The sequence below is a fragment of the Oncorhynchus tshawytscha genome, linkage group LG16 (genome assembly GCF_018296145.1).
Source record: "Oncorhynchus tshawytscha isolate Ot180627B linkage group LG16, Otsh_v2.0, whole genome shotgun sequence".
In the NCBI taxonomy this organism is placed as follows: Eukaryota; Metazoa; Chordata; class Actinopteri; order Salmoniformes; family Salmonidae; genus Oncorhynchus; species Oncorhynchus tshawytscha.
In genome coordinates this window covers 49,793,216-49,819,987 of record NC_056444.1, presented here as the reverse complement: position 1 = coordinate 49,819,987, position 26,772 = coordinate 49,793,216, and the positions used below count along the sequence as shown (strand labels likewise).

The 26,772-nt window shown below is 44.1% G+C and overlaps 1 protein-coding gene and 1 long non-coding RNA gene across 9 annotated transcripts; one reads left to right on the top strand and one right to left on the bottom strand.

The window, feature by feature from the left end:
• Positions 1–1,272: 1,272 nt before the first annotated feature.
• On the bottom strand, positions 1,273–11,062 carry mybl2a (v-myb avian myeloblastosis viral oncogene homolog-like 2a). 6 transcript variants are annotated; one of them, XM_042299270.1, is made up of 8 exons: positions 10,250–11,062; positions 9,004–9,109; positions 8,728–8,799; positions 8,479–8,571; positions 8,152–8,372; positions 5,395–5,515; positions 5,123–5,176; positions 1,273–4,879 (listed from the first exon to the last, which is right to left on the bottom strand). In XM_042299270.1, the coding sequence occupies exons 2-8, from the start codon at positions 9,106–9,108 to the stop codon at positions 2,984–2,986; spliced, it is 2,562 nt and encodes an 853-aa protein (XP_042155204.1). In that variant the 5' UTR covers position 9,109; positions 10,250–11,062; the 3' UTR covers positions 1,273–2,983. The 6 variants fall into 6 exon arrangements, with proteins under 6 accessions (XP_042155204.1, XP_042155199.1, XP_042155200.1 ...); XM_042299265.1 differs by having other exon boundaries at positions 10,489–11,062; XM_042299266.1 differs by having other exon boundaries at positions 10,612–11,062.
• Positions 4,884–26,453, top strand: LOC112215825. 3 transcript variants are annotated; one of them, XR_002948258.2, is made up of 7 exons: positions 4,884–5,074; positions 17,501–17,641; positions 17,766–17,887; positions 24,358–24,408; positions 24,510–24,609; positions 24,890–25,029; positions 26,014–26,453. It is a non-coding gene; the product is annotated as an uncharacterized LOC112215825 (long non-coding RNA). The 3 variants fall into 3 exon arrangements; XR_002948257.2 differs by having other exon boundaries at positions 17,501–17,651; XR_002948259.2 differs by having other exon boundaries at positions 17,501–17,651; positions 24,887–25,029.
• Positions 26,454–26,772: the final 319 nt, after the last annotated feature.

Sequence of the window (26,772 nt, the reverse complement as noted above, 5' to 3'; positions counted from 1 at the left end):
ATTCGGGATAAACTGTTTATTTACATGCACATTTGATATCCCGCTGACGAGTATCCTTGTATCCGTGAATAAACATAATATTTCTGATTTAAGTTAATATGGGTTAAATTGAATATTAACTGAAATATGGACACTGACTGTAAGGCCTATAACCTCTCACATGTAGCGTAATATAATATTAACTCCTGCAGAATTGGACATTTCTTGGAGTTGGCCTAGAATTATAGAACACCTTTTTATTTTATCTCGGGAACTGAAGTGGAGAAATACTAATTTATTTCAGAATCTCTTGAAAAAATGCAAATGCAGGTGTAACTTATTTTTGACATTGTTGTGCAACTAGACAGTATTTCAACCACAGACAAACTGAAGTCTTATCAGAAATGTGTTTAATCGTTTTCTCAGCTTTTAAGTTCCTTGAAACCGGTCAAACTGACATTTTGCATGCGAACAATCTTTCCACTGTTATTGCGTTTTCTACCGGGTCTCTAAACAAAACAGACAACTTTACCGGTGTTAACTAGATTACTAATGCATTCATTCTATCGATGTAAAACATTCTGGTGAGCACTACTTTACTTAGTCTTCTGGGGCAACACGTTATGACATGTATCGAACTATAAATGACAAATGGCCTACCAAATGTCGGAAATTATAAGCAGAAATGTATCTATATAAATTAGGGGTCAAAGTAGCCTAAACTAGTAGGCTACGGTGTATCAGCAAAAATCAGTTATGACATTATTATGGTGGATTGAACTGCCCAGGTATAGCCTGCCCTTAAGTGATGTGTTTGACAATACGATGAAAACATCATCACACAACACTTATGATATGCGAAACCGAGCCTGTGTAACCGTGCAGGCAGAGTTTCTCATTACCTGGATACAAGCCTTTTCGGATTATTGTAAACAGTATATGATGTTAATGTTTAATCTCAAAAACATAATACTTGGGTTTAGGTCCAAAATAAGGCCATATAATGGTCAAGTTTACGTCCAAAATAAGGCCATATAAACGCACGGGCTTATTTTGGACAGATTTTGTCGAGTGAAACCTCTCGCTTCGCCTCTTCCTCTCTGGCTTCTACCCCCAGGAACGTTCAGAGCGCGCCTGCGATTGACTGCCCTCTAGAGGTTTATAGTAACCTGCTGTCAATAATAGCGTACTCTACTATGTGGATACAACCTTTAGATGTGTATTCTTCAGTAGGGATTTGTACATAATTATTATGCAGACAAAACAAAAATGAGAACCTGAAACTGAAAAAAAAACAATAAAATTGAATGTCTTTATTTTCCATACATTTCAGCCCAACTAAAGACAGTTGTTTTGTGAGAGAAAGGGAAATTGGACACAGTACTATATGAATTACCAGTAGTTCATGAAACATCGAGGGGGTGCATTTGTTTAACACAATCTCCCCCAAAATAAGCCCAATAAAAAAATTAAAAAATCGAAATCCATGACATTACATGATTGGAGTAAATTGCATTCATTCAAGGCATTGTTAGTTTCAAGCAAATAGAATAAATACATGGAGAAATTACAGTTGTGTGGATATCCTGACACATTTTAGTCTTAGAAAATGATAATTATTTATTCACAAAATTAATAAGAATAAAGAATGAAATAGTGACATTTCCAGACAATATCAGGGAGGAGAAATACTGCCAATACTATAGGCTTGGGCAAGGAAACCACTTAACTGCTCGACTCAGTTGCATACAGTATAAAGACATCTTACTCTGTCATTACTCATCATTAGTTAACAAAAACTGCCCCTACTGTACATTCAAATTCAAATGAATTTCTTAAGGAACTGTTTTATTTAAATAAGTACACTTAGAAATGATCACTCATTCCAAGCCGATACAAATTAACATTTGTGCAGCTTCAAAAGAAAAGCAGTATATCAATCTACTATTCTAGCACTACTTGCTATGCGATTAGTCCCCAAGCAAGAGTTCACAGTGAAAAGCAACTGAAACCTCAAAGTTGTAGAGATATGAAGAGGTAGAGAAAAGTGCACTTTCTATTGGTGAAATATGTCAACAAGATGAAGACCTGTTTACAGTAATATACGCAAACAATGTCCATTGATTGAAAGTTGTGTTTGACCAAACAAATCAGAAAAAAACCACTCACCATTCAATGACCTCAATTGTCACTGTATAACACAGGTTCCCTGTATTGCTACGTGATCCTTAAAGCGACAATCGGCAGCAGAAACAATAACAAAGCGTCCTCACCATCCCCGTTTCAGTAAAGAATTGAGGGATGGGGCTAGAGAAAAGTAACCACTCTCAAATTCATAGACAGAGCCATTGGATGCAAGGACTGACCATCCATGATATCAAAATATAATATAGTTTTAGAGTAAAACAAACTTATATTTCGGGTTCTGATAGGGTATGGCAGTTGAGTTAAGCTCATGAGGCATTTATAAGTTATATTCTTCATGAATCAATGGGTACATATAAATTAATGATAAGTCCAAAAACGGCTATAGCAACTGCTGATTGCCCCTTTAAAGAAAAAACTACAGTAGGTAATGAAAAGAATGCTTATGTAGAAGATTTCATTTCCGATATCTGTTTGCAGATTCAAACTCCAAACACAAAAAGTAAAGAAAAGTTTCCAGGATACACTCAAAGATAATTGGCCATCTTACCATATCGTCCATTACAAGGTGTACCAAACATGTTCTTTCCAAATTCTTTACATATCTAAAATGTATTAACTTCATAATTACAAAAATAACATTATTTAGAGGTATTATTTCTGTTGTGTTACATTTGTTGACATGACATCACTCAGCCCTTAAAGCTCAATCCTTGGTGTGCAGGGTTTTGTCCCGGCTCATTGTTCAATCATGTAAACTTGGATGACAATCGAGTAACAGATTAGGGTAAGAGACCCTGCACGCACAGGACTGATAATGAGATATATAGGGCAGTAGCAGGCACTGTGTTCAGCATGTCTATGACGGTTTAGTGGCGCCATTGAAATTGGACCTCCCGTCTTTCGCCCTCAGGGACTCCCTGTAGATCAGCAGCCTCTCAGTGGTGTGAGGGGGCAGCCGGCTCCTCTTGGCCCTGACGATGCAGGACGCCATGGGGAAGAGTCGATCAAAGCCGCCTGAGGTGGCAGGCACAGCCAGCAGTTTCCTGGCCGCTCTCTGCAGCTGGGGAAACCGTGAGGCGTCTCTCCAGAAAACCTGGGTGGAGCCGTCCCCATCCAGCACAGGCTCTGACAAGTACTGGTCCAGCTCAGACAGCTTCATGCTCTTGGCCGCAGGCTGGAGGAAACTGAAGATGGACTTGCGCTTGAGGTTGCCGCTGCCACTGTTAGAGCTGGAGGCCTCAGAGTCCTCCTGGATCTCTTCACTCTCCTCTTGCTTCACTGGGTTCGAGGAATCCATGTCGCTGACCAACGACTTGACCAGCATTTGGACCTGGAACTTGGTGGGGGCGGCCAGGGAGGCGGTGTCCCCCTCCTGCTTCACGTCATCGAAGGGCTGGAGCTTAATGCGGGGGTCCAGCACCGTGACCAGGATCAGGTCCCTCTGCAGGAAGAGGGGCTGGAAGTGTGTTTGCAGGCCGGAGCGGAGCCCCTTGGAGAAGTGGCTGTAGTTGGTTGAGCGGGTCTCCAGGGTCTTGTCCAGGCCGATCAGGGAGGGTATGATGAGGGAGAAGGTGACGGCATCGCTCTGAAGCACCTGGATGGCCTCCTCAAAGGGCTCCAGCAGGCCGATGATGTCCACCACCTGCTCCCGCTTGGCCCTCACCATGGGCGGGGAGCTGGACGAGTCCTTGGCCTCAATGCGGGCCTGGGCAAGCAGGGTCATGACTGAGCCCCACACAGCCTCCTGTACCATCCGCCGCATCGACACAAAGGTGGAATTCCAGCGGCAGCTGCCGGGTGAGGGGGCCAGTGACAGGCCACACTCCTTCAGCAGCACCTCGTTCCAGTAGGCGCTGCGGCGGAAGAAGGCCACCACGTTGTGCACCTGAGACAGCAGGTTCTCCACCACGCGAGAGTTCTTTAGAGCCTCTTTGATCACCAGCTGCAGCATGTTGGCGACGCAGCCCACGCGCGTGCCAAACTGGATCTCTGAGAAGTCCTCCGTGGGCATCTTGTCACCCAGGAAGGCTAGCATCTCCTCTTCGTCCGGGTCGCCCCTCTGAGACGAGCACATGATCCTATAGTCGCAAAAGAGGTCGTAGGCAGCGATGGTGTGCTTGGCCTCGTTGGTGATGATGTAACCCAGATTGTTGGGGAACAGGCCATAGCTCAGCAGCACGGCTTCCAGCTCCCGGGCCATGGCCACGTTCATGTTCTTGTGGCCGATGTGGCGAAAGGCCACGGTGGGCCGGTGGATGTGCCAGTCATCATCCAGGAAGTGCAACTGCACGGCGACAACAGGGTCGGCGTAGGGGCTGGCCCAGAGGTCCAGGGTGGCGTGAACAACGGCATCGCCCGCGCTGGCAGCCAAGCAGGTCTTCAGGTCGCGGATCAGATGGGGCTTGATTGCCTTCTCCACGTCGTCGTACAGACGGAGGCCCACGGCACGCTGGGACAGCCTCTGATATTGGGGGCCTATCACAGACATGAAGCTCCTGAAGCCTGAGCCCTCCACGAAGCTGAGGGGCAGCATGTCCTCCGCTATCATCCGCAATACGGCCTCTGTGATGCTCTTCTGGCGAGACTGGTGGAGAGTGGGGACGCTGCTAGGACCGGAGCTAGAGCAGGGGCTGTTGGAGTCCCTCTTGGCTAAGACAGGCGGGAACACCACTGTCTTTGACCTGACTGGGTGAGAGTCCTTTTTTGGCCTAATTTTTAGCATGGGGTCTATAGCCTCTCTATACTGCCTCATCTATAGAGAACAAAGAGAATGGGTGAAAAGGATTGAACGTTTCAAGATTTTTACTGTGGAGAAAAATGAAAAAAAAAAAATGAAGGAAAAAAAACGCTCAACAGGCTTCATTTGGTTAGTGACAACCATTATGCCTGGTTGGAGGATAACAGAACACATTACACCTCACTGCTGTTTGGCCTCCCACAGACATAGGTGAGTAATGCGCAAACAGAGAAAGAGTCAAGGATATGGCGTTCTTACCACCTCTGGAGGTTCAGGCTCCGTGTCCAAAACAACGTCACAACGAAAATCTACCTGTAAGCCAAGATAACCTAAGTTAGCAAACAACAGCATATACCTCTTTTTTTTTGTTTGTTGTTCAAGTAAATTCAAATAGCTAAAAGTGTTGGAAGTGACAGGGTGTTTGTATTTGAGGAATACAAAGGGCTGACCTCGCCCTGTAACAGAGTAGTAGGTGGTGGGTTAGGTGAAACATAGTGCTTGTTAGTATGTGAAGAATACAAAGGGCCGACCTCGCCCTGCTCCAGAGAAGTGGGTGGTAGCGGGCTCCCGTCATCATCCATAACATATGCTCCCATCTCGGCTTTACGTTTGATGGTTGAGTTCCAGTGGTTTTTCACAGCATTGTCCGTCCTACGGAGGTAGAAAAGCGGTGTGTCATTCCTGGAGAGCAAAACTACACTATGACTTTCTATTCAAATGGACTAGTAAATTGGACGTGTCATTGTTTGAATAATCAAATCCTGTTAGGATCTGAATGCGACCGGTGTTTCATAGCATTTGGCAGGGTTCCACATAAATGATGATTAACAATGTCACCCAGGCCAGTAAAAACATGTCAGTAGATCTCACTTGCTCAATCAGGCCCAAAACCTTTCAGCGTATTTCAGTTTGGAGATTTCCGTGCGCTGCTCTGGTCTTCCATTGAAAACTAATATGGCCGGCATCGCATTCAGCACGGCACTATTGGAGCAATATGATTAGCCGTTTAATCAAGCACCACCAAGAGCCACAACAACTTCTTGAAATCAGAGCACGAATAACTAGTAAATATTACTAGACTTAGCAAAAATTATTAACTACATGTTGTAGATTTGGGTTATAATAATAATAATAATAAGAGTGACTTACATTCAGAAACAACTTGCGGGTAATTTTCTAGCGAAGTGAGTTGATGTGTTCATACGCTAGCTGTGCAGAGCAAAAAAACAGTTCTTAAAGGGGCAACGGCATCTTAACGCTAGAATCTTTAATTGAAAAAATGACAAAGCGGACACCCTGTCTCAGAGTTGCTAAAAAGCTGAGGGATGGGCCTGAAGAAATGGAACCACTCAAGACAGAGGTATAGATGCAAGGACTGACCATCCATGATATCAAAATTATAGTTTTAACCATATTTTGAGGCTATGCAGTGTTTGTTTATACTTATATTGATTACAAACAGAGGAAGACAGTGGCACCTTTTCCCTAATGTACAGTGCCTTCGGGAAAGTATTAGGTCTAAAATTGATCCCCCCCACTCAATCGACACACAATACCCATTAATGACAAAGCAAAAACAGCTACATTTATTTAGCTAATTTATTCAAAAAAAATAATGAAATATCATATTTACATAAGTATTCAGACCCTTTACTCTTTAAGCACCTTTGGCAGCGATTACAGCATCAAGTCTTCTTGGGTATGATGCTACAAGCCTGGCACATCTGTATTTGGGGTGTTTCTCCGATTCTTCCCTGCAGATCCTCTCAAGCTCTGTCAGGTTGGATGGGGAGCGTCGCTGCACCGCTATTTTCAGGTCTTTCCAGAGATGTTCGATCGGGTTCATGTCCGGACTCTGGCTGGGCCACTCAAGGACATTCAGAGACTTGTCCCAGAAGCCTCTCCTGGTTTGTCTTGGCTGTGTGCTTAGGGTTGTTGTCCTGTTGGAAGGTGAACCTTCGCCCCAGTCTGAGGTCCTGAGCGCTCTGGAGCAGGTTTTCATCAAGGATCTCTCTGTGCTCCGTTCATTTTTGCCTCGATACTGACTAGCCTACCAGTCCCTGCTGCTGAAAAACATCCCAAAATTATTATGCTGCCACCACCATGCTTCACCGTAGGGATGGTGCCAGGTTTCCTCCAGACGTGGCGCTTGGCATCCAGGCCAAATAGTTCAATCTTGCTTTCATCAGACCAGAGAATCTTGATTCTCATGGTCTGAGTTCTTTGGGTGCCTTTTTGCCAACTCCAAGTTGGCTGTCATGTGCCTTTTACTGAGAAGTGGCTTCCGTCTGGCCCCTCTACCATAAAGGCCTGATTGGTGGAGTGCTGCAGAGATGGTTGTGCTTCTGGAAGGTTCTCTCATCTCCACAGAGGAACTCTGGAGCCCTGTCAGAGAGACCATCTGGTTCTTGGTCATCTCCCCCGATTGCTCAGTTTGGCCCGGGCAGCCAGCCAGCTAGCTCTAGGAAGAGTTGGTGATTCCAAACTTCTTCCATTTAAGAATGATGGAGGCCTTCAATGATGCAGACATTTTTTGGTACCCTTCCCCAGATCTATGCCTCGACACAATCCTGTCTCGGAGTTCTACGGATAATTCCTTCGACCTCATGGCTAGGTTTTTGCTCTGACATGCACTGTCAACTGTGGGACCTGATATATACAGGTGTGTGCCTTTCCAAATCATATCAAATCAATTGAATTTACCACAGGTGGACTCAAAATAAGTTGTAGAAACATCTCAAGGATGATCACTGGAAACAGGATGCACCTGAGCTCAATTTCGAGTCTCATAGCAAAGGGTCTGAATACTTATTTAAATAAGGTATTTCTGTTTTTAAATTTAATACATTCACAATTTATTTTTCTTTCTTTTTTTTAAACATTTTGCTTTGTCATTATGTGGTATTCGGTGTAGATTGCTGAGGATTTTTATTTATTTAATCCATTTTAGAATAAGCCTGTAAATGTAACAAAATGTGGAAAAAGTCAAGGGGTCTGAATACTTTCCGACGGCACAGTAGATCTCAGCTTCAAAGAATAAAGCAAACATTTGCATTAACAATTTATATTACGCAGCTTTTAACACATTAAAATGTTGCCTATTTGTAGTTGAATAACAGAGAGACAGCACTCTAATCTATGGGCCCTACATAACTCTAATGTATTTAAACTACCCTAGGTCCAGGCCAGTAGAAATTTTGTTTGGGACAGGAGATTCTGAGTCAACTGGTCTGGCCAGGCCCAGTGAGAAAAAAAAGTTAATGTGGAACCTTGCTGTGGTCAGTTACCTTCCAGGTAGAAGCTTGGCGATCTCCGCCCAGCGGTTCCCAAGGACACAGTGGGCTTTGTAGATGATCAGGTCCTCCTCTGGGGTCCACGAGGACTTCTTCACGTCCGGGTTGAGGTGGTTGTGCCATCGCTCCCTGCATTGCTTCCCCTGGCGACCCTTCAGGTGCCTGGCCACCATCGCCCACTGCTTGGTCCCATATTTACTCACCAGCTCAATGACCTACAGAGAGGAACAATGATGAGAGAGATTATGTATCCTTCACTTTCTAAGGACAATAATCTATCTATATATGTCTGTATAATGGCATTTGTTTTTCATTGCTCACCTTGTCGTCCTCCTCCTTGGTCCAAGTCCCCTTGATTAAATCTGGATCTAGAGCCTTCATATAGCGGTGCATACATTGATACTCTGTGCGTCCCTATAAGAAATCTACTTTTGTAAGGTTTTCACAGACAGGATTGATACTATTAATAAGAGCCTGCCTAATAGAAAAAAATAGGACTAGAATTCTCTTCTACAATTCTGCCATATAGCCTGTGCTATATCTCTCCCAAAATATGTCCCCAACACTCACTGGTAGGAAGCTGGCGATAGTTGTCCAGTCACTATTTCCAAAGTTGTGCACCAGGATCTTTAGATTCTCATCCTGCAAGTACAAGAGAGAAACAACTTAGAGAACATACCACTACACTACTTAGAGCAGCAATTATTCTCTTCTTCCTTCATAGCACTTTTAGGTCAGGGCTGAGAGCTTCTGGTTAGTGTTAAGGATACAGAGGACAGTATACAAGTAAAAGAGGCCATCTTAGTTGACACAAGGCCCAGAGTTCAGTCCAGATCAATCACTCACCTCCTCATGCGTCCATTTCACTTTAACTTTATAACTCTCCCGCTGTTCCGCCACATCAGAGTCTGTGTCAACACACAGCATTTCATCTCCATCTTCACTCTGCATGCTGCAAATAAACAGGTAGAAAACTATGAGACGGGGCACGTTCCTCTGCCCAGGCGTTCCTGGCGCATGCCAGATCTTACAACGCCAGGATAGGTCGATTTTTTACTTCATCTATGTTATTTAAATCTGGTGCCCGACAACAGTTGATAACGTGGCAAGCAACCATTGCTTGACGCATTAGAACGTCTGAGCAGGGGAACACGGCCAAGAAGAGAACAGAGGCAGGCATAAAACCCTGGCACACCTGGATTTTATGGAATTTGATGTTTGTGTGAGGCATGGGATGTGCCCCTCAATTACAAAGTTCCTACACAGCTGCCATCACTTAGTCTACTCATACCAGCAGCTTTATTGACCTGAACCTATTACATGTGAGCACTGTTCACTTGAGCTGTTCGAGAAGTCTTGACTTATTATGACAGTATCCTCTCTACCACGAGGTTGACAAGCCAGTTTGGCCATTTAGAACGCTAATATTACCTGTCTCTTACACTTGGTGATGTCCCATACCGTGCTGTACCCAATGACGGTTGGGAAAAATTCAGCCTGAGCCTGTCAACGAAACGAGCCTTCCACTTGTGGTATCTCTCAGTCGGTTGGAACAAAATGATCACCACACATGGTTGTAACGCCTGGTTTTCCGCCAACAAATGCAGGCCAGCTGATTATGACATAAAATTGTCCTACTTATTACAACGCTCCAAAAGTGAAAATTAACCCGGTCCCTATCGTTAAAAGTGCACCCTTTAACAAAGCTATTTCGACTAAAAATAAAAATCGAACAAACTACAGTACTGCAGCCCTAGTACCTCTTGCGCGTCTGTGGATTGCAACAAAAAGTGGCAACATGAAATATACAATTCCAATACATGTGCTTCAAACTGCGCAACATTGTAACAAGCTGGTCTTCACATACAATGAATGTAACAAATTCATGAGGCCCACCCCACCAGTCTTGGAAACAACGTAACGTTGGTTAGCTAGCTAATCAACAAACTGCATGTTACTGCTGCGAGCGATACAACCTTTCATTTAGGCAAATACATTTAGTAATATCTTCACCAATCAATGCCACAATATGCACCGTGCTACTTAAAAGTGGGTAACTAAAACTGTGATGAGCAAATCGTTACATTCTTACTTGACAGAAAAAAACGTATTCTTGACTGCAACTGGTAGTGAAGATGCCGGTAACGTTAGCGAACGTGTCCAGCCTGCTAGCAAACAACTACTAGCCGACTGCTGGCCACGATAACAACGGCTTTCTAAACGGGCTGTTTAACTGTTACTGAACAGTCAACGTTAGCTAGCGAGACTAGCTTCCGGGATTACAACCAAATTGCACACGAAGACCACTGGAAGTATAACGTCACAATTTACCAAGGCATTTTCGCTCTCTGGTCTACAGTCACAGTTCCAGGTTCTGGTGGAATAAGTTGATGCACATGGCTCATTTTCACTACTGAATAAGATAAACGGTATAAACCCATTGCATTGGCTTACCCGCGCGGCCAACCGGACATTTCCCCCCCAGCTTCTAGGAGGGTCCAGCAAACCTCCCAAAAACCCCAACTGTCGCGGCCTTGCCTCACAGTCCCGTCTGTTTCAACCGACGCGGGACTCTAACCGTAACAAACAACTTTAATAAGTTACAATACTTTGAAAATAGAGTAGCTAAACTGTGGAAAACGAATCAACCAGACTCATGCGTTTCAATTTCTTATCTCGCGCCTAGCGTTTTTTTAGTAGCAGATTTTTTTTTTGCCCGGGAACAGGGCTAAGGAAGAAGGGTACGTTCAAGACCATCAACGCTCTCCGGAAACAACGCATTTGTTGCACTCGTAACGTTATATAATACCGAAAAGCAGAGGGTCAACTCCCCCCCACCCACCTAAAGCTAATTTCTGAATTTCTACGCAGTTTTAACATGACACAGGCCCTTCTAACTAGTTATTTTTAGAACAGCAAAAAATGTCACCAGACACTCATCAAGCTAGGTAAGAGATCATGAATAAACATGCTTAAAGGGATAGTTCATCCAAATTACAAAATGGTATATTGGTTTCCTTACCCTGTAAGCTCTCTATGGACAAGGTATGACTTCAATCCATGCTTTAGTTTAGTTTCCCTGGCACTGTTTCTAAATGCTAACATTTTAGAATTTGGGGCACACATTCCATTCAAGTCATGGGAACAATATTAGCATTTTTTTGCGCATCATGTCCAAATCATCCGAAAGTATCTCAAATTGATTGTGAAGCTGGCCAAAGTCACTTGTAAAAAATGTAACATGATGTGCAAAAAACGCTAATATTGTTCGCGTGACTTGAATGGGATTTGTGCCACAAATGCTAAAACATTTTGATTTAGAAACAGTGTCAGCCACTGCCAAGGCAACTAAACTAAAGCATGGATTGCTGTCATACCTGTACATAGACTGCTTACAGGTAAGGAAACCAATGTGTCATTTTATCATTTGAATTGATAAAAGACCCAACTAGAGTAAAGGTAATTCAATCATCAATATTGTGTTGCACCTTGAACCAAAAAGCCTAACAAATTAAGAACTAAAAGTACAAACACTTAACTTTTGATGTTCTTTATGAAGACTTCCTCTATATCAAATGTCAGCTAACTTAATTAGTCAGACAATATTACAAGTTTCTATAGTTAAAGGATATCTTCACTTTTTCAGACGCAGTGTCATTTACCCAGAAAGTAATTTATGGGACAAGGAGAGACTGTCATCCATGGTTCAGATTTGTTTTCGAAAGCCACTGCCAACTTGAGATAACTGTAGGCAACAATAACCAACAATGGTATTGATGGGGCAAGCTAACCATGGTCAAAACTTGTGGCAAAATCACCTCAAAGTTTTTCAAACCAAGTCTTTGAGTTGATTTGGTCATACAGTTTTGAACATGGTGAACTTGCCCCTATCCATAAATAAATACAAAACAATGTTTCTCATTAGACATTCTTGTATAATGAGGAGAAACAACCAGATCTGAGGCTTCTGAGTGGCGTAGTGGTCTAAGGCACTGCATCTCAGTGCATAGAGGTATCACTGCGGTCCCTGGTTCAAATCCAGGCAGCATCACATCCGGCTGTGATTGGGCAGTGCACAATTGGCCCAGTGTTGGCTGGGGTAGGCTATCATTGAAAATAAGAATTTGTTCTCAACTGATTTGCCTAGTTAAATAATGGAGTCACTGTGACACTTGTCTGGCCTTGTACATGGGGTGAAACATTTAGCAATTTCTACCAATCTTGCAGCACAGTGGCTCGCTCTAGAGAATGTTTCCGCCTCGTTTGATTATTTCTAATGACAGGAAGTGGATCCTCATTACCAGGACATTCTTTGAGGAATCAACCACTCCACTCCACTACGAAGGGGCTAACGTGAGTGGGTTTTACTAGATGAAGTACAGCTACGACCGGAAGTTACTTTTCGTAGCAGCTTAAGAGAGGATATTAGCCAACCCTAACCCTTTTCCTAACCTTAACCGAATTCTCCATACCTGCCTCGTTAATTATCTTAACCTGCTGCACAAGTTCTCCTAACCTGCTGATAAAAAGTCACATAGCTGTATACCACCTAGAAAAAAAAGGCCTGCTGTACACAGAATTCCCCTCAACCCAAAATGTGTACTTCATCTCTATAATTTGTTCAAGTCAGGATTATACAGCAAGATTGCACTCCCACTTTCCAATAGCATCTTTAGCTACCTCCAACAAATTAAATGTAGGCTACCACATCCTTTGAAGAATAATGACAAGTGGAATTGATATGAAATGTATAACCTGTATTTGACTGTACTCCAGATGCCTATTAATGACATTGTCATGCCTTATTAATGTGTATTGAAATTCATAACCATTTCTCATGTTTGTAGGAACTTCAGTGAGTTCTGCAGCTTTTGTATTGGACAACTTTGCAATTGTGATTGACAGGATGTTGTACTTACACTCTCTAAGTGTCATTGTAAATAAGAATTTGTTCTTAACTGATTTGCCTAGTTAAATACAGGTTAAATCAAATTAAAAAGTGAAGGGACATGGACTCCTGCTCAAGATTCGGAGCATATAACCATGTTCAAGCACCTCAAATACCAAGTTGTAGTTTTTTTTTATGAAGCAAAAAAATTGCTATGTTTTCCTAATGCCTTCCTATCATTTACTTTCTGCTCACCAAAGCCATTGTCCAGCAGTGATCATCACATATCTCTTTCAGGAGTCAAATCCACTGTGTCTACTATATCCACAGTGCTGCTTTAGCAAAGACAGGCATGTTAAACTACACAGCTAAATATCTGCTCTCATCAAACACATACACTACATGACCAAAGGTATGTGGACACCTGCTCGTTGAACATCTCATTCCAAAATCATGGGCATTAATATGGAGTTGGTCCACCCTTTGCTGCTATAACAGCCTCCACTCTTCTGGGAAGGCTTTCCACTAGATGTTGGAACATTGCTTCGGGGACTTGCTTCCATTCTGCCACAAGAGCATTAGTGAGGTCGGGCAATGATGTCGGGTGATTAGGCCTGGCTCGCAGTCAGTGTTCCAATTCATCCCAAAGGTGTTTGATGGGGTTGAGGTCAGGGCTCTGTACAGGCCAGTCAAATTCTTCCACACTGATCTTGACAAACAATTTCTGTATGGACCTGGCTTTGTGCATGGGGGCATTGTCATGCTGAAACAAGAATGGGCCTTCTCCAAACTGTTGCCACAAAGTTGGAAGCACAGAAACGTCTAGAATTTCATTGTATGCTGTAGTGTTAAGATTTCCCTTCACTGGAACTAAGGGGCCTAGCCTGAACCCTGAAAAATAGCCACAGACCATTATTCCTCCTCCACCAAACATTACAGTTGGCACTATGTATTCGGACAGGTAGTGTTCTCATGGCATCCGCCAAACCCAGATTCGTCCGTCAGACTGCCAGATGGTGAAGCGTGATTCACCCATTTCATGACGCTCCTGACGAACAGTTCTTGTGCTGACTTTGCTTCCAGAGGCAGTTTGGAACTCGGTAGTGAGTGTTGCAACCGAGGACAGACGATTTTTACGCTACGCTCTTCAAAACTCGGTGGTCCCGTTCTGTGAGCTTGTGTGGCCTACCACTTCACAGCTGAGCCGTTGTTGCTCCTATATGTTTCCAGACTGCTGTAAATGGCTATGTGATGTGTTGTGCATAGTTTTTTTTGTCAACAGGAAGTGTGCTCTTGTGTTCTGTTGTACAATCTGGGGAGTCCTCTTGAGCAGGGTTTTCCAAACTCGGCGCTGCAAAAACCAAAACGTGCACCCAGGGGGGACCACAGGACCAAGTTTGGGAACCCTGCTCTTGAGGACCAGCAGTTCTACATGGCCCCCAAGGCAACGATGAGCTTTGATATTCTGTCTGTCCATGTCACCTCAAAGTTCTTCTTTGAAGTTAACAGTAGCAATCAAACTTTTACAACAGCATTCAAGGTCATAGTCCATAGTCCCTCAGGTCTAAGCTTAAAAAAAGTAATCAACACCCTAAAGCCAACTCTCAATCTCATTTCACAGGAATTTATCAGAGGGTTATTCAACATGCCCACTGTGGCAAGCATTGTGGCTATCATAATGAACAGCCGAAAGTGAGCGATTGACCATGGTCCTGCCTGAAGTCACCAAACAGTCACAGGCATGCAGTTTTGTTTCTGGAACATTTCCGCAAGTCACTCTCTGCAGAAAGACGAGCAACCCACGCGAGACCTGCCGTCCAGCATCCATGTGATCTAGCTAGCAGGCACGAGAGGCCACCTAATCTGCCCTTCACACATGTTGCTCTACTCACCCAACCATGGTACTACACAATCAGCAACTAAAGGGTCCCCATGCATGATGGCTCAGCCGGATGCTGGATTCTCTTTGTGTTATTAGTCTATTTAAAGAATAACAGCGGGTGACCAAAGAATATACTTTCGTCTCACAGTTCTGACATAACTTAGTGCCAATTTTGATTTTCAGGTGTTGTGATTGTGCCAGTGTACGTGATGGGAGAAGAGAATGCCACCCTCCCACCTAATGTCACAATTGTGCAGGTGGCAAGCAACAGGTCATCTCTAATTGACAACTCTGCGTGTGTCTATGAGTGTACATGTGTCATAAATTAGACTCAAACAATGTCCCCACGGTGTGAATCACATTTGTGTGTTTGTGTGTTATAAATTATGCTAAACTAATATCTTGTGTGTGGTGTGATAGCTGTTCTCGCCAGCGATGGGGTGCTGTATTGTGGCAGGGCTGGCCTGGAGGCAAATACAGTAAGGGGAAGCATTCAGGATGTATACGCATATATAAACTCAGCAAAAAAAGAAACGTCCCTTTTTCAGGACCCTGTCTTTCAAAGATAATTCGTAAAAATCCAAATAACTTCACAGATCTTCATTGTAAAGGGTTTAAACACTGTGTCCCATGCTTGTTGAATGTGCCTTAGGCATGCTGCAAGGAGGCGTGAGGACTGCGGGTGTGTCCAGGGCAATAAATTGCAATGTCCGTACTGTGAGACGCCTAAGACAGCGCTACAGGGAGACAGGACGGACAGCTGATCGTCCTCGCAGTGGCAGACCACGTGTAACAACACCTGCACAGGATCGGTACATCCGAACATCACACCTGCAGGACAGGTACAGAATCGAAACAACAACTGCCCGAGTTACACCAGGAACGCACAATCCCTCCATCAGTGCTCAGACTGTCCGCAATAGGCTGAGAGAGGCTGAACTGAGGGCTTGTAGGCCTGTAGTAAGGCAGGTCCTCACCAGACATCACCAGCAACAAGGTTTCCTATGGGCACAAACCCATCGCCGCTGGACCAGACAGGACTGGCAAAAAGTGCTCTTCATTGATGAGTCTGGGTTTTGTCTCACCAGGGGGGATGGTCGGAATCACGTTTATCGTCGAAGGAATGAGCTTTACACCGAGGCCTGTACTCTGGAGCGGGATCGATTTGGAGGTGAAGGGTCCGTCATGGTCTGGGGTGGTGTGTCAGAGCATCATCGGACTGAGCTTGTCGTCATTGCAGGCAATCTCAACGCTGTGCGTTACAGGGAAGACATCCTCCTCCTTCATGTGGTACCCTTCCCGCAGGCTCATCCTGACATGACCTGCTCGTTCTGTGTGTGACTTCCTGCAAGACAGGAATGCCAGTGTTCTGCTATGGCCAGCGAAGAGCCCGGATCTCAATCCCATTGAGCACGTCTGGGACCTGTTGGATCGGAGGGTGAGGGCTAGGGCCATTCCCCCCAGAAATGTCCTGGAACTTGCAGGTGCCTTGGTGGAAGAGTGGGGTAACATCTCACAGCAAGAACTGGCAAATATGGTGCAGTCCATGAGGAGGAGATCCACTGCAGTACTTAATGCAGCTGGTGGCCACACTAGATACTGATGGTTACTTTTGATTTTCACCCCCCCTCCCCTTTGTTCAGGGACACAACACATTTCTGTTGGTCACATGTCTGTGGAACTTGTTCAGTTTATGTCTCAGTTGTTGAATCTTGTTATGTTCATACAAATATTTACACATGTTAAGTTTGCTGAAAATAAACACAGTTGACAGTGAGAGGACATTTCTTTTTTGTTGTTGCTGAGTTTACATACTAAACATACAGTATGTCATTAACATGTCATTTTCATATTAAAATAAGATTCACTTTTTTAAAAACTTGCAGAGTATGTAAAAGGCAGAATCTACTGCACACCCAAAGCTGATTTGTGAAGGTGCTAGAGGCAAAAGGCAAAACTGGAGAAACAGGAATAAGACTCAGAAAGTTCAGCTATAATTAAAATACATTTGCATCTGACTGGAAGTGTGGGAAAACATTTTCCTGTTTCTCCAAGCTTGCAGAGTATGTAAATGTGTATTTCTGCTCTCAACCCAACCCCCCAAGACACACACACACACACACACACAAGGGGCTGGAAGCAATGGGTCAGCTGCAGTGCAGCTGGAGCAATTAAGTGCCTTGCTCAAGGGCACAACAGCAAGCGATCTATCTAGGAGGATTTTCCCATCTAAGATTTGAACTTGTAACCCTCTGGTTGCTAGCCTGCTTTTCTAACCGGTAGGCTAGCTGCCACCCCCAGAAATATTGTGCAACTGCTTTCATATTGTGCAGCTCAATTGCTACTGCTTCAACTGCCAGTTCTGAAATCCCTTCGGTGATAATGAGATGTCCTCAGCCCTGGCCATTGTTGTCATAAATATACACTGTAAGACCTGTATGTTACACATGTATTATTATACAGAATGATGTCTAGGGACCTGACTGGGTAAATAAATGTACTGTCAGTAACAGAGCTGTCCTGTCCTGTATTATAATGTTTTGTACTGTCTTGTGTCTGCCTGCCTGTTTCAGTTTGCGTCTGTCGTTGACGTGTCCAAGGAGAAACTGATGCTGATCCAAGCCCGGGAGGACCTGCTGCTCGGAGGGGTAGACGTTTGACCACAAGGCTAACACGTGCCACACCACCTGTCCAGTCCTGTCCAGTCCTGTCCAGTAAGTGAAGGTGACCCATCACATTCTCTAAGTCTATAATCTATTAATGACATCCCATTCTCCAACAGTCAACAGAGAATAAGGTGTCATTTGAGATGTAGCGGTGTTTCTCTTCCCGCACCAGGTGGAGCAGTTCCACAGCATGTTTGCAGGGGAGTTTTTCTACATCGGCATGGCCAGCAACGTCCACCTCTCTGCACATTCGTCCCCCTGTGACGGTTCATAAAGTGCAGCAGTATCGAACAGGTAATAGCTAACAATTCCACAACAAAAACCTAATATCTAACAAATTCCACAACAAAACCTCATACACACAATCTAGTAAAGGGATGGGATGAGAATATATAAATATAAAATATATGGAAGAGCAGTGACAGAGCGGCTGAGATGCAATAGATAGTAAAGAATAGATAGTGAAGGATACAGTATGCAGTATATACATATGAGATAAGTAATGCGAGATATGTAAACATTTTTAAAGTGGCATTATGAAAGTGTCTAGTGTTCCATTTATTAAAGTGGTCAATGATATCAAGTCTGTAGGTAGGCAGCTGCCTCTCTGTGCTAGTGGTGGCTGTTCAACAATTTGATGGCCTTGAGATATAAGTTGTTTTTCAATCTCTCTGTCCCAGCATTGATGCACCTGTACTGACCTCGCCTTCTGGATGGAAGCGGGGTGAACAGGCAGTGGCCAGGGAGGTTATTGTCCTTGATGATATTTTTTGTCTTCCTGTAACATCGGGTGTTGTAGGCGTCCTGAAGGGCAGGTAGTTTGCCCCCGGTGATGCGTTGTGCAGGCCGCACCACCCTCTGGAGAGCCCTGCGGTGCTGTTGCCGTACCAGGTATTGATACAGCCCGACAGGATGCTCTCAGTTGTGTACCTGTAAACGTTAGTAAGCCACATTTCTTCAGCCTCCTGAGGTTGAAGAGGCACTGTTGCGCCTTCTTCACCACACTGTCTGTGTGCATGGACAATTTCAGTTTGTCGGTGATATGTACACAGAGGAACTTAAAATGTTCCACCTTCTCCACTGCTGTCCCGTCGATGTGGATAAGGGGTGCTCCCTTTGCTGTTTCCTGAAGTCCACAATCATCTCTTTTGTTTTGCTGACATTGAATGAGAGGTTATTTTCCTGACACCACACTTCGAGGGCCCTCACCTCCTCCCTGAAGACTGTCTCGTCATTGTTGGTAATCAAGCCTACCACTGTTGTGTCATCTGCAAACTTGATGATTGAGTTGGAGCCGTGCATGGCCACGCAGTCGTGGGTGAACAGGGAGTACAGGAGGGGGCTGAGAACGCACCCTTGTGGGGCCCCAGTGTTAAGGATCAACGGAGTGGAGATGTTGTTTCCTACCTTCACCACCTGGGGGCGGCCCGTCAGGAAGTCCAGGACCCAGTTGCACAGGGCGGGGTCAAGACCTAGGGACTCAAGCTTAATGATGAGTTTGGAGGGCACTATGGTGTTGAATGCTGAGCTGTAGTCAATTAACAGCATTCTTACATAGGTATTCCTCTTGTCCAGATGGGATAGGGCAGTATGATGGCGATTGCATCGTCTGTTGACCTATTGGGGCGGTAAGCAAATTGAAGTGGGTCTAGGGCAGGTATTCCCAAACTGGGGTACCCCCAGGGGTACGCGCAATGCCGTTGGGGGTACGCCAAATAAAAATGTGATTCACATAAAAAAACATTTTTTTAAATCTTCACATTTTCAAACAGTCCCTTTATATTTTCCAACGGGGCTATACATTTGGGTGAGGTTTTTTTTCTCGCCTGAGGAGCCTCGTTTCACTGCCAAAAATAAAATCAAACCATCTAGTGTTCAGAGAAATAGCAACACAATGTCAAATACAGGTAGCCTAGTCAAATAATTAACATCCAATCACATTATCCGTTACTCTCTCGTGGGAATTACACTAACGGTCCATATGTAGCCAAACGTAGCTGCTGCTCATTCCGTTTGCTCAAAAATGTATCAATGGTTAAAAAAAGTAAGGCATCTGCTTCCACAAACACATCCAATGCTAGCATCAGGAATTCTACATTTGTTGTTATAGCCCAACTAGCATGGACACTGACAGTTGTGAATCTGATGCAGCCGAAGAGCTACTGCCCCTTTACCCAGGAAAGCACCTAACAACAGACAGGGACGTTGGACTATCGAAGAGACGCAAATATGGTGAGAACTACATTGATTTGGGGTTCACTTACATTGGGAGTAGTGCCTTTCCTCAGCCACAGTGTGTTATATGTGCAAAAATACTATCTCACAACTCGATGAAACTTCACTCTTGCGCAGACATTTAGAAACAAAACATGCCAATTTGAAAAATAAGCCACCAGAGTTTTTTGAGCGAGAATTAAGATGACTTTCCAGTAGTAAGATGTATAAAAGCAACAGATACCATTAATAAGAAGGAGGGCTAGAAGAGTCTTATATGGTCAGCTACCAAGTGGCTAGGACAGGCAAGCCCCATACTATTGTGGAGGACTTAATTATTCCTGCTTCCGTGGATATGGCTGGGACAATGCTGGGGGAAAGGCCAAAAACTGTACAGACAATGACTTCATCAAACAACACTATTTCACGACACATCAGTGACATGGCAGGAGATGTTTTGAAACAATTACTGCTTTGCATACAAGCCAGTGAATTCTATGCGTTACAGCTGGATGAGTCAACAAGCGTGGCGGGAGTGGCACAGCTCCTGTTATATGTCCGTTACATTTATGGGGGGGTCAATTAAGGAAGACATCCTCTTCTGCAAACCACTGGAAACCAGGACAACAGGAGAGGATATTTTTAAAGTACTGGACAGCTTTGTGACATCAAATGGACTTTGGTGGTCAGGATGGTTTGGTATCTGTACTGATGGTGCAAAAGCCATGACAGGGAGACATAGTAGAGTAGTAACGCGTGTGCAAGCAGTTGCTCCCGATGCCACTTGGGTACACTGCAGCATCCACCGAGAGGCTCTTGCTGCCAAAGGAATGCCTGACAGCTTGAAAGGCGTTTTGGACAATACAGTGAAAATGGTTAACTTGTTAAAGCAAGGCCCCTGAACTCTTGTGTATTTTCTGCACTATGCAATGATATGGGCAGCGACCATGTAACACTTTTACAACATACAGAAGTGCGCTGGGTATTAAGGGGCAAAGTATTGACACGTTTAAAAAAATTGAGATACGAGCTTAAAGTTTCCTTTACTGACCATAATTTTCACTTGTCTGACTGCTTTGCATGATGACGAGTTTCTCACACGACGGGCCTATCTGGGTGATGTTTTTTCTCGCCGAATGATCTGAATCTAGAATTACAGGGACTCTTCGCAACTATATTCAAAGTGCGGGACAAAATTGAGGCTATGATTAAGAAGCTATTTTCTGTCTGCATTAACAAGGACAACACACAGGTCTTTCCATCATTGTATGATTTTTTGTGTGCAAATTAACTCAAGCTCACGGACAATGTCAAATGTGATATAGCGAAGCACCTAAGTGAGCTGGGTGCGCAATTACGCAGGTACTTTCCCGAAACGGAGGACACAAACAACTGAATTCGTTATCCCTTTCATGCCTTGCCTCCAGTTCACTTACTGATATCTGAACAGAGAGCCTTATTGAAATTGCAACATGTGGTTCTGTGAAAATTTTATTTAATCAGAAGCCACTGCCAGATTTCTGGATTTAGGCTGCGCTCAGAGTATCCTGCCTTGGCAAATTGTGCTGTTAAGACACTGATGCCCTTTGCAACCACGGACCTATGTGAGAGTGGATATGTGAGAGTGGATTCTCGGCCCTCACTAGCATGAAAACTAAATACAGGCACAGACTGTGTGTGAAAAATGATTTAAGACTGAGACTCTCTCCAATACAACCCAACATTGCAGAGTTATGTGCATCCTTTCAAGCATACCCTTCTCATTAACCTGTGGTGAGTTATTCACACTTTTCGATAAACAAATAAAGTCTTAAATGTAAGATGGCTAAATAAAGAGCAAAATGATTGATTATTATATTATTATTATTTGTGCTCTGGTCCTATAAGAGCTCTTTGTCACTTCCCACGAGCTGGGTTGTGACAAAAACTCACACTCATTCTTATGTTTAATAAATGTATCGTTTAGTGTGTGTGTGGCAGGCTTACAATGATGGCAAAAAACAACATTTGAGAGTGCGCTGACCCTGGTGCTAGAGGGGGTATGCAGCTGGAGATTAATGTTTGAAGGGGTACGGGACTATAAAAAGTTTGGGAACCACTGGTCTAGTGTGACAGGTAGGGTGGTGATATGATCCTTGACTAGTCTCTCAAAGCACTTCATGATGACAGAAGTGAGTTCTACGGGACGATAGTCATTTACATAGTCATTCAGTTACCTTGGCTTTCTTGGCAACAGGAACAATGTTGGCCATCTTGAAGCATGTGAGGAGAGCAGACGGGGATAGGGATTGATTGAATATGTCCGTAAACACACCAGCCAGCTGGTCTGCGCATCCTCTGAGGACGAAGCTAGGTATGTCGTCTGGGTCGGCAGCCTTGCGAGGGTTAACACGTTTAAATGTTTTACTCACATCGGCCACGGAGAAGGAGAGCCCACAGTCTTTGGTAGCGGGCCGCGTTGGTGGGACTGTATTGTCCTCAAAGCGCGCAAAGAAGTTGTTTCATTTGTCTGGAAGCAAGATGTCAATGTCCGCGACGGGGCTGGTATTCTTTTTGCAATCCGTGATTGTCTGTAGATCCTGCCACATACGTCTCGTGTTTGAGCCGTTGAATTGCGACTCCACTTTGTCTCTGTAGTGACACTTTGCTTGTTTGATTGCCTTACAGAGGGAATGATTCAATGCAGTGGTACGTGCTTTCAGATTTGAGTGAATGCTGCCATCAATCTACTGTTTCTGGTTAGGGATGGTTTTAATAGTCACAGTGGGTACAACATCCTATACACTTCCTTATAAACTCGCTCACCGAGTCAGTGTATGCGTCAATGTTGTTCTCTGAGGCTACCCGGAACATATCCCAGTCCACGTGATCGAAGCAATCTTGAAGTGTGGGATCCGATTGGTCAGACCAGCGTTGGATAGACCTAAGCACGGGCGCTTCCTGTTTTAGTTTCTGCCTATAGGAGGGGAGCAACCAGATGGAGTCATGGTCAGATTTGCCAAAAGGAGGGCGGGGGCATCGCGGAAGTTAGAGTAGCAATGGTTGAGCTTGTTCCTCAAATTAGCTTTGTTAAAATCCCCAACTACAATAAATTCAGCCACAGGATATATGGCTTCCAGTTTGCATAAAGTCGTTTGCATAAAGACGTTCCTTGATGGCCGTCATGGTATCCGCTTGCGGGGAGGATATACACAGCTGTGACAATAACCGAGGAGAGTTCTCTTGGGAGATAATACGGTCTGCATTTGATTGTGAGGAATTCTAGATCAGGCGAACAAAAGGACTTGAGTTCCTTTATGTTGTTACAATTACACCATGAGTCGTTAGTCATGAAACATACACCCCCGTCCTTCTTCTTACCGGAGAGATGTTTATTCCTGTCGGCGCGATGCACTGAAAATCCTGTTGTCTGTACTGACTCCGACAGCATGTCCCAAGCTAGACATGTTTCCGTGAAACAGAGTATGTTACAATCCCGGATATCTCGTTGGAAAGAAACTCTTGCCCCGATTTCATCGACTTTGTTAACTAGGGACTGGACATTAGCGGGTAATATACTTGGATGCGGTGGGTGGTGTGCGCGTATCCAAGCCTCACTAGAAGACCGCTCCAGCACCCTCTCCTCTGGCGGCGTTGTTTTGGGTCGCCCTCTGGAATCAGTTCAAATGCCCTGGGAGGTGCAGACAAAAGATCCGCTTTAGGAAAGTTGTATTCCTGGTCGTAATGCTGGTTGTGCTGGTATGTTGAAATCTATCTGATATCCAATAGTTGTTCCCGGCTGTATGTAATAACGCTTAAGGTTTTCTGGGCTAACAATGTAAGAAGTAATACATATAAAAAACGAAATACTGCAAAGTTTCCTAAGGACTAGAAGCGAATCTGCCGTCTCTGTCGGCCCCATCGAGCTTGAGCAGGTGTTGTTCAGAAAGAGCAGGTGTTGTTCAGAAAGAGCAGGTGTTGTTTAGAAAGAGCAGGTGTTGTTCAGAAAGAGCAGGTGTTGTTCAGAAAGAGCAGGTGTTGTTCAGAAAGAGCAGGTGTTGTTCAGAAAGAGCAGAAAGGGCAGGTGTTCAGAAAGAGCAGAAAGGGCAGGTGTTCAGAAAGAGCAGAAAGGGCAGGTGTTCAGAAAGAGCAGAAAGAGCAGTTGTTGTTACTGGTTTGTACACTCAATGTATGTCTAAATGGCAGTAAATTGAATTGAAGCAGCTGGCATTTATGGAGGCATCAGATTGAACCCTCAATCCGAGGTAAGAACACAAATTGGCAATAAGGAGTTCTAGCTGGTGAAAATGAGAGTATGGTGTTTTCTCTGGGTCTGTTCCAGTCCACGTAAAGGATGCCTCTCCACCATCATAGTAGACCTGATGGGAAGAGATGTGTCCTGCAAAGACCTCAACCCCCTGGTCAGAAACCCAGCCCTCTAACAGTTGAGATAATGTGTTTGAGTTAACGTGGGGACGTGTTAGCCTTTTCTGTATATACCCCATGGGGACAAGCTATCTCTCTCCAGTGTGGAGTTACATACTATTGTATTCACTTTTTCCCGTTTTTAGAAAGCTCACATTCACTGGATGCCCTCCTGGACAGCATGTCGGAATGTTGAGGTGAGGGATAATTCCTATTTTCAAAACGTTCAAAACATTTCTGAACGATACTACTGTAAGAGCTAAGTGTTCAAACTTATTGGTTCTTTCTGTCGTTTTAGTTGGGGGTTTTTTGCCACAGGAACATAACCACTTGCACGAAGGGCACGTTCACTCAAGAGCAGCTTCAGGACAACTTCTCTTACGTCATAGGTTGTGCGGGTGAGGTTGTTACAGAGCACTGATGGAAGTAGGATTCTAGACTGTCACGCTTGATAGAAATGTTAAATAAACATTTGATCTGTTCTATACAACAACAAAAAAATGCTTGTGATGCCAAAGTGTTTTTTTTAGGTCTTTTTCTTTCGCGGAACATAAGGCTTCCACAAAGAATGCTAATACAGAGTTATAAAGTTATTTCTGTTAATATATATTTTTGTCATTTCATGTGCAGTTATAATGACTAGTAATTCATTCATTATCCTCCTCTTCCACTAAGAAGTATGTGTTCTTAGTGGAGGAGGTTCTGTTCCGGCCTAACTCTGCCTCCAGTGACCTGCATATCTCCTACTACAGCATTACAGACTACTTCTGCCCCCTGCTGGTCTACCACGATACCCCCTGGATACCCTCCATGGAGCTGTGAGTAACCCTGGCAACCCTTTTCTCTGACCTCAAAATACACTCACTGTACATCTTTCAGTGTAAGAAAACCTGTCATCTCTGTGTGAAGTGGAGTTCAGACAGACCCTTGATATAACTACATGGCACACACACAAAGACCATTAGAACAAGCATGGCACTCCGTCACAGAGCAACAGCAACAGCGCCAGAGCCAACCCACCACACAGCATTTTCTAGAGCAGGTAAACATGGCTGCTTGGTTTTTGATCCTGAGCCAGCATCAAACCCGCCCTGTTCCATTGCAGCTGGAACGGTAATGAGCTTGTGGAGCAGGCGAGTGGCGACTTTGTGATGTTTGAGGTGAACGGCATGCATAACTACCAGTACCATCAGTCGGGCCAGGAGGCCAAGTGTGTCTCCCAGCCCAAGAACTGGACCTCTCTGCTGAGCCAGCAGCAAAATAAACCAAACCCCAACACAGCCCAGACCAGGAATATATGTACCGGTACACATTCTATAGCAACACACTTGAATTCTTACTTTATCACCAATCAATAATGGCCGATAGGAATTTGTCGACACAGCACTGTAGACTAGAGGCCCCCATGCACTGTAAGCAGAGTCATATGGCCTGCATCCCAAGGGAGGATCTTTCCTAATTTCCCACGTTTGAATTGGATATTCATCCGACGTATTCAACTTATAAAATGCAGATACATCGTCCTTGTCCTCATTAATATCTCATACATTCATCCCTCTGCTTGCTTTGAACCTAGCCTTATTTTTATGAGCGCACTTAGTTACCAGGCTGTACTCTGTAATACTTCAACTGAAGGTTGAATACGGTAGTGGAATATTTTCATATCAAGTGGAGTAAGACATAAGAAATGTTCATAATTAGTACACTATTTATATGCCATATTCTATAGTAAACATTAAAACTGGATTGTTATTGATATTGTAATATTTCTGATGATATTCACTGTCTCTGTGTTTCTGCAGCTACTATACGCTGACCACTACATTCAGTGTGCACGGGGCATTCCTTCCTCGCCCTCTGCCATCTGGTGTGGCACTGGGCATCTTCCCGGGCCATCTTTGTGGTCCTGCTGCTCATCGGCTTTCTCCTCAGCCAGCGCGCTCACCATAATAGGATGGACACACACTTTACACACAAAGCACAACACATTCAGATGTTTTTTTGTCAAACACACGCACTCCCAATACAACCCAAAACAGGAGAAAACACGCATGTCCTCTGAGCAGCGTGAAATAAATGTGATGAGCTGTTCAGCATGAACTCTGTCAGTAATTGATCCCTGCCTTTTTGTCTTGTTTTTGATTGATTTAGAAAGTGTTTTCAGTTTTAGGAACACAGTTAGTTGATCTGAAATCTGTTGATATTGGAAATTATACATTTGCATAAAGCTTTTTTAATGCTGTCCTTGTATGTTTTGCTTGATGAAAATGTTTTGAGAACTAAAGAGTTTATAGCAATCATTTCTTCATTACGGCAGTTTTTGTTTCACACTCCAATCAGATGGAAGCTCTGTCGACGCAAGACACGGTAAACATATGGATAGTGATTGATTGTAACGTTTTTATGTACACATACTTCATTGCGCATCAGTCACCTTTAACACGGTGCTGGCACAAGTCAACAGTCTTTAATGTCACCCGTTGTGTTGACACAATCCTCTGGCTTGTTTCACAAGGTTAAGAAAAACACCATGGCACGCACCTTTACAGTTGTAAGAAGAT

Bases quoted from the DNA above. Each gene is read 5' to 3' on its own strand.
- mybl2a (XM_042299265.1), bottom strand. From the start codon at position 10,598: ATGGGTTTATACCGTTTATCTTATTCAGTAGTGAAAATGAGCCATGTG. The intron at 8,800-9,003 runs GTGAGTGATTGA...TTGTACTTGCAG, and splicing joins TGAAATGGACGCATGAGGAG to GATGAGAATCTAAAGATCCT. The intron at 8,373-8,478 runs GTGAGCAATGAA...TCCTCTCTGTAG, and splicing joins CCAAGGAGGAGGACGACAAG to GTCATTGAGCTGGTGAGTAA.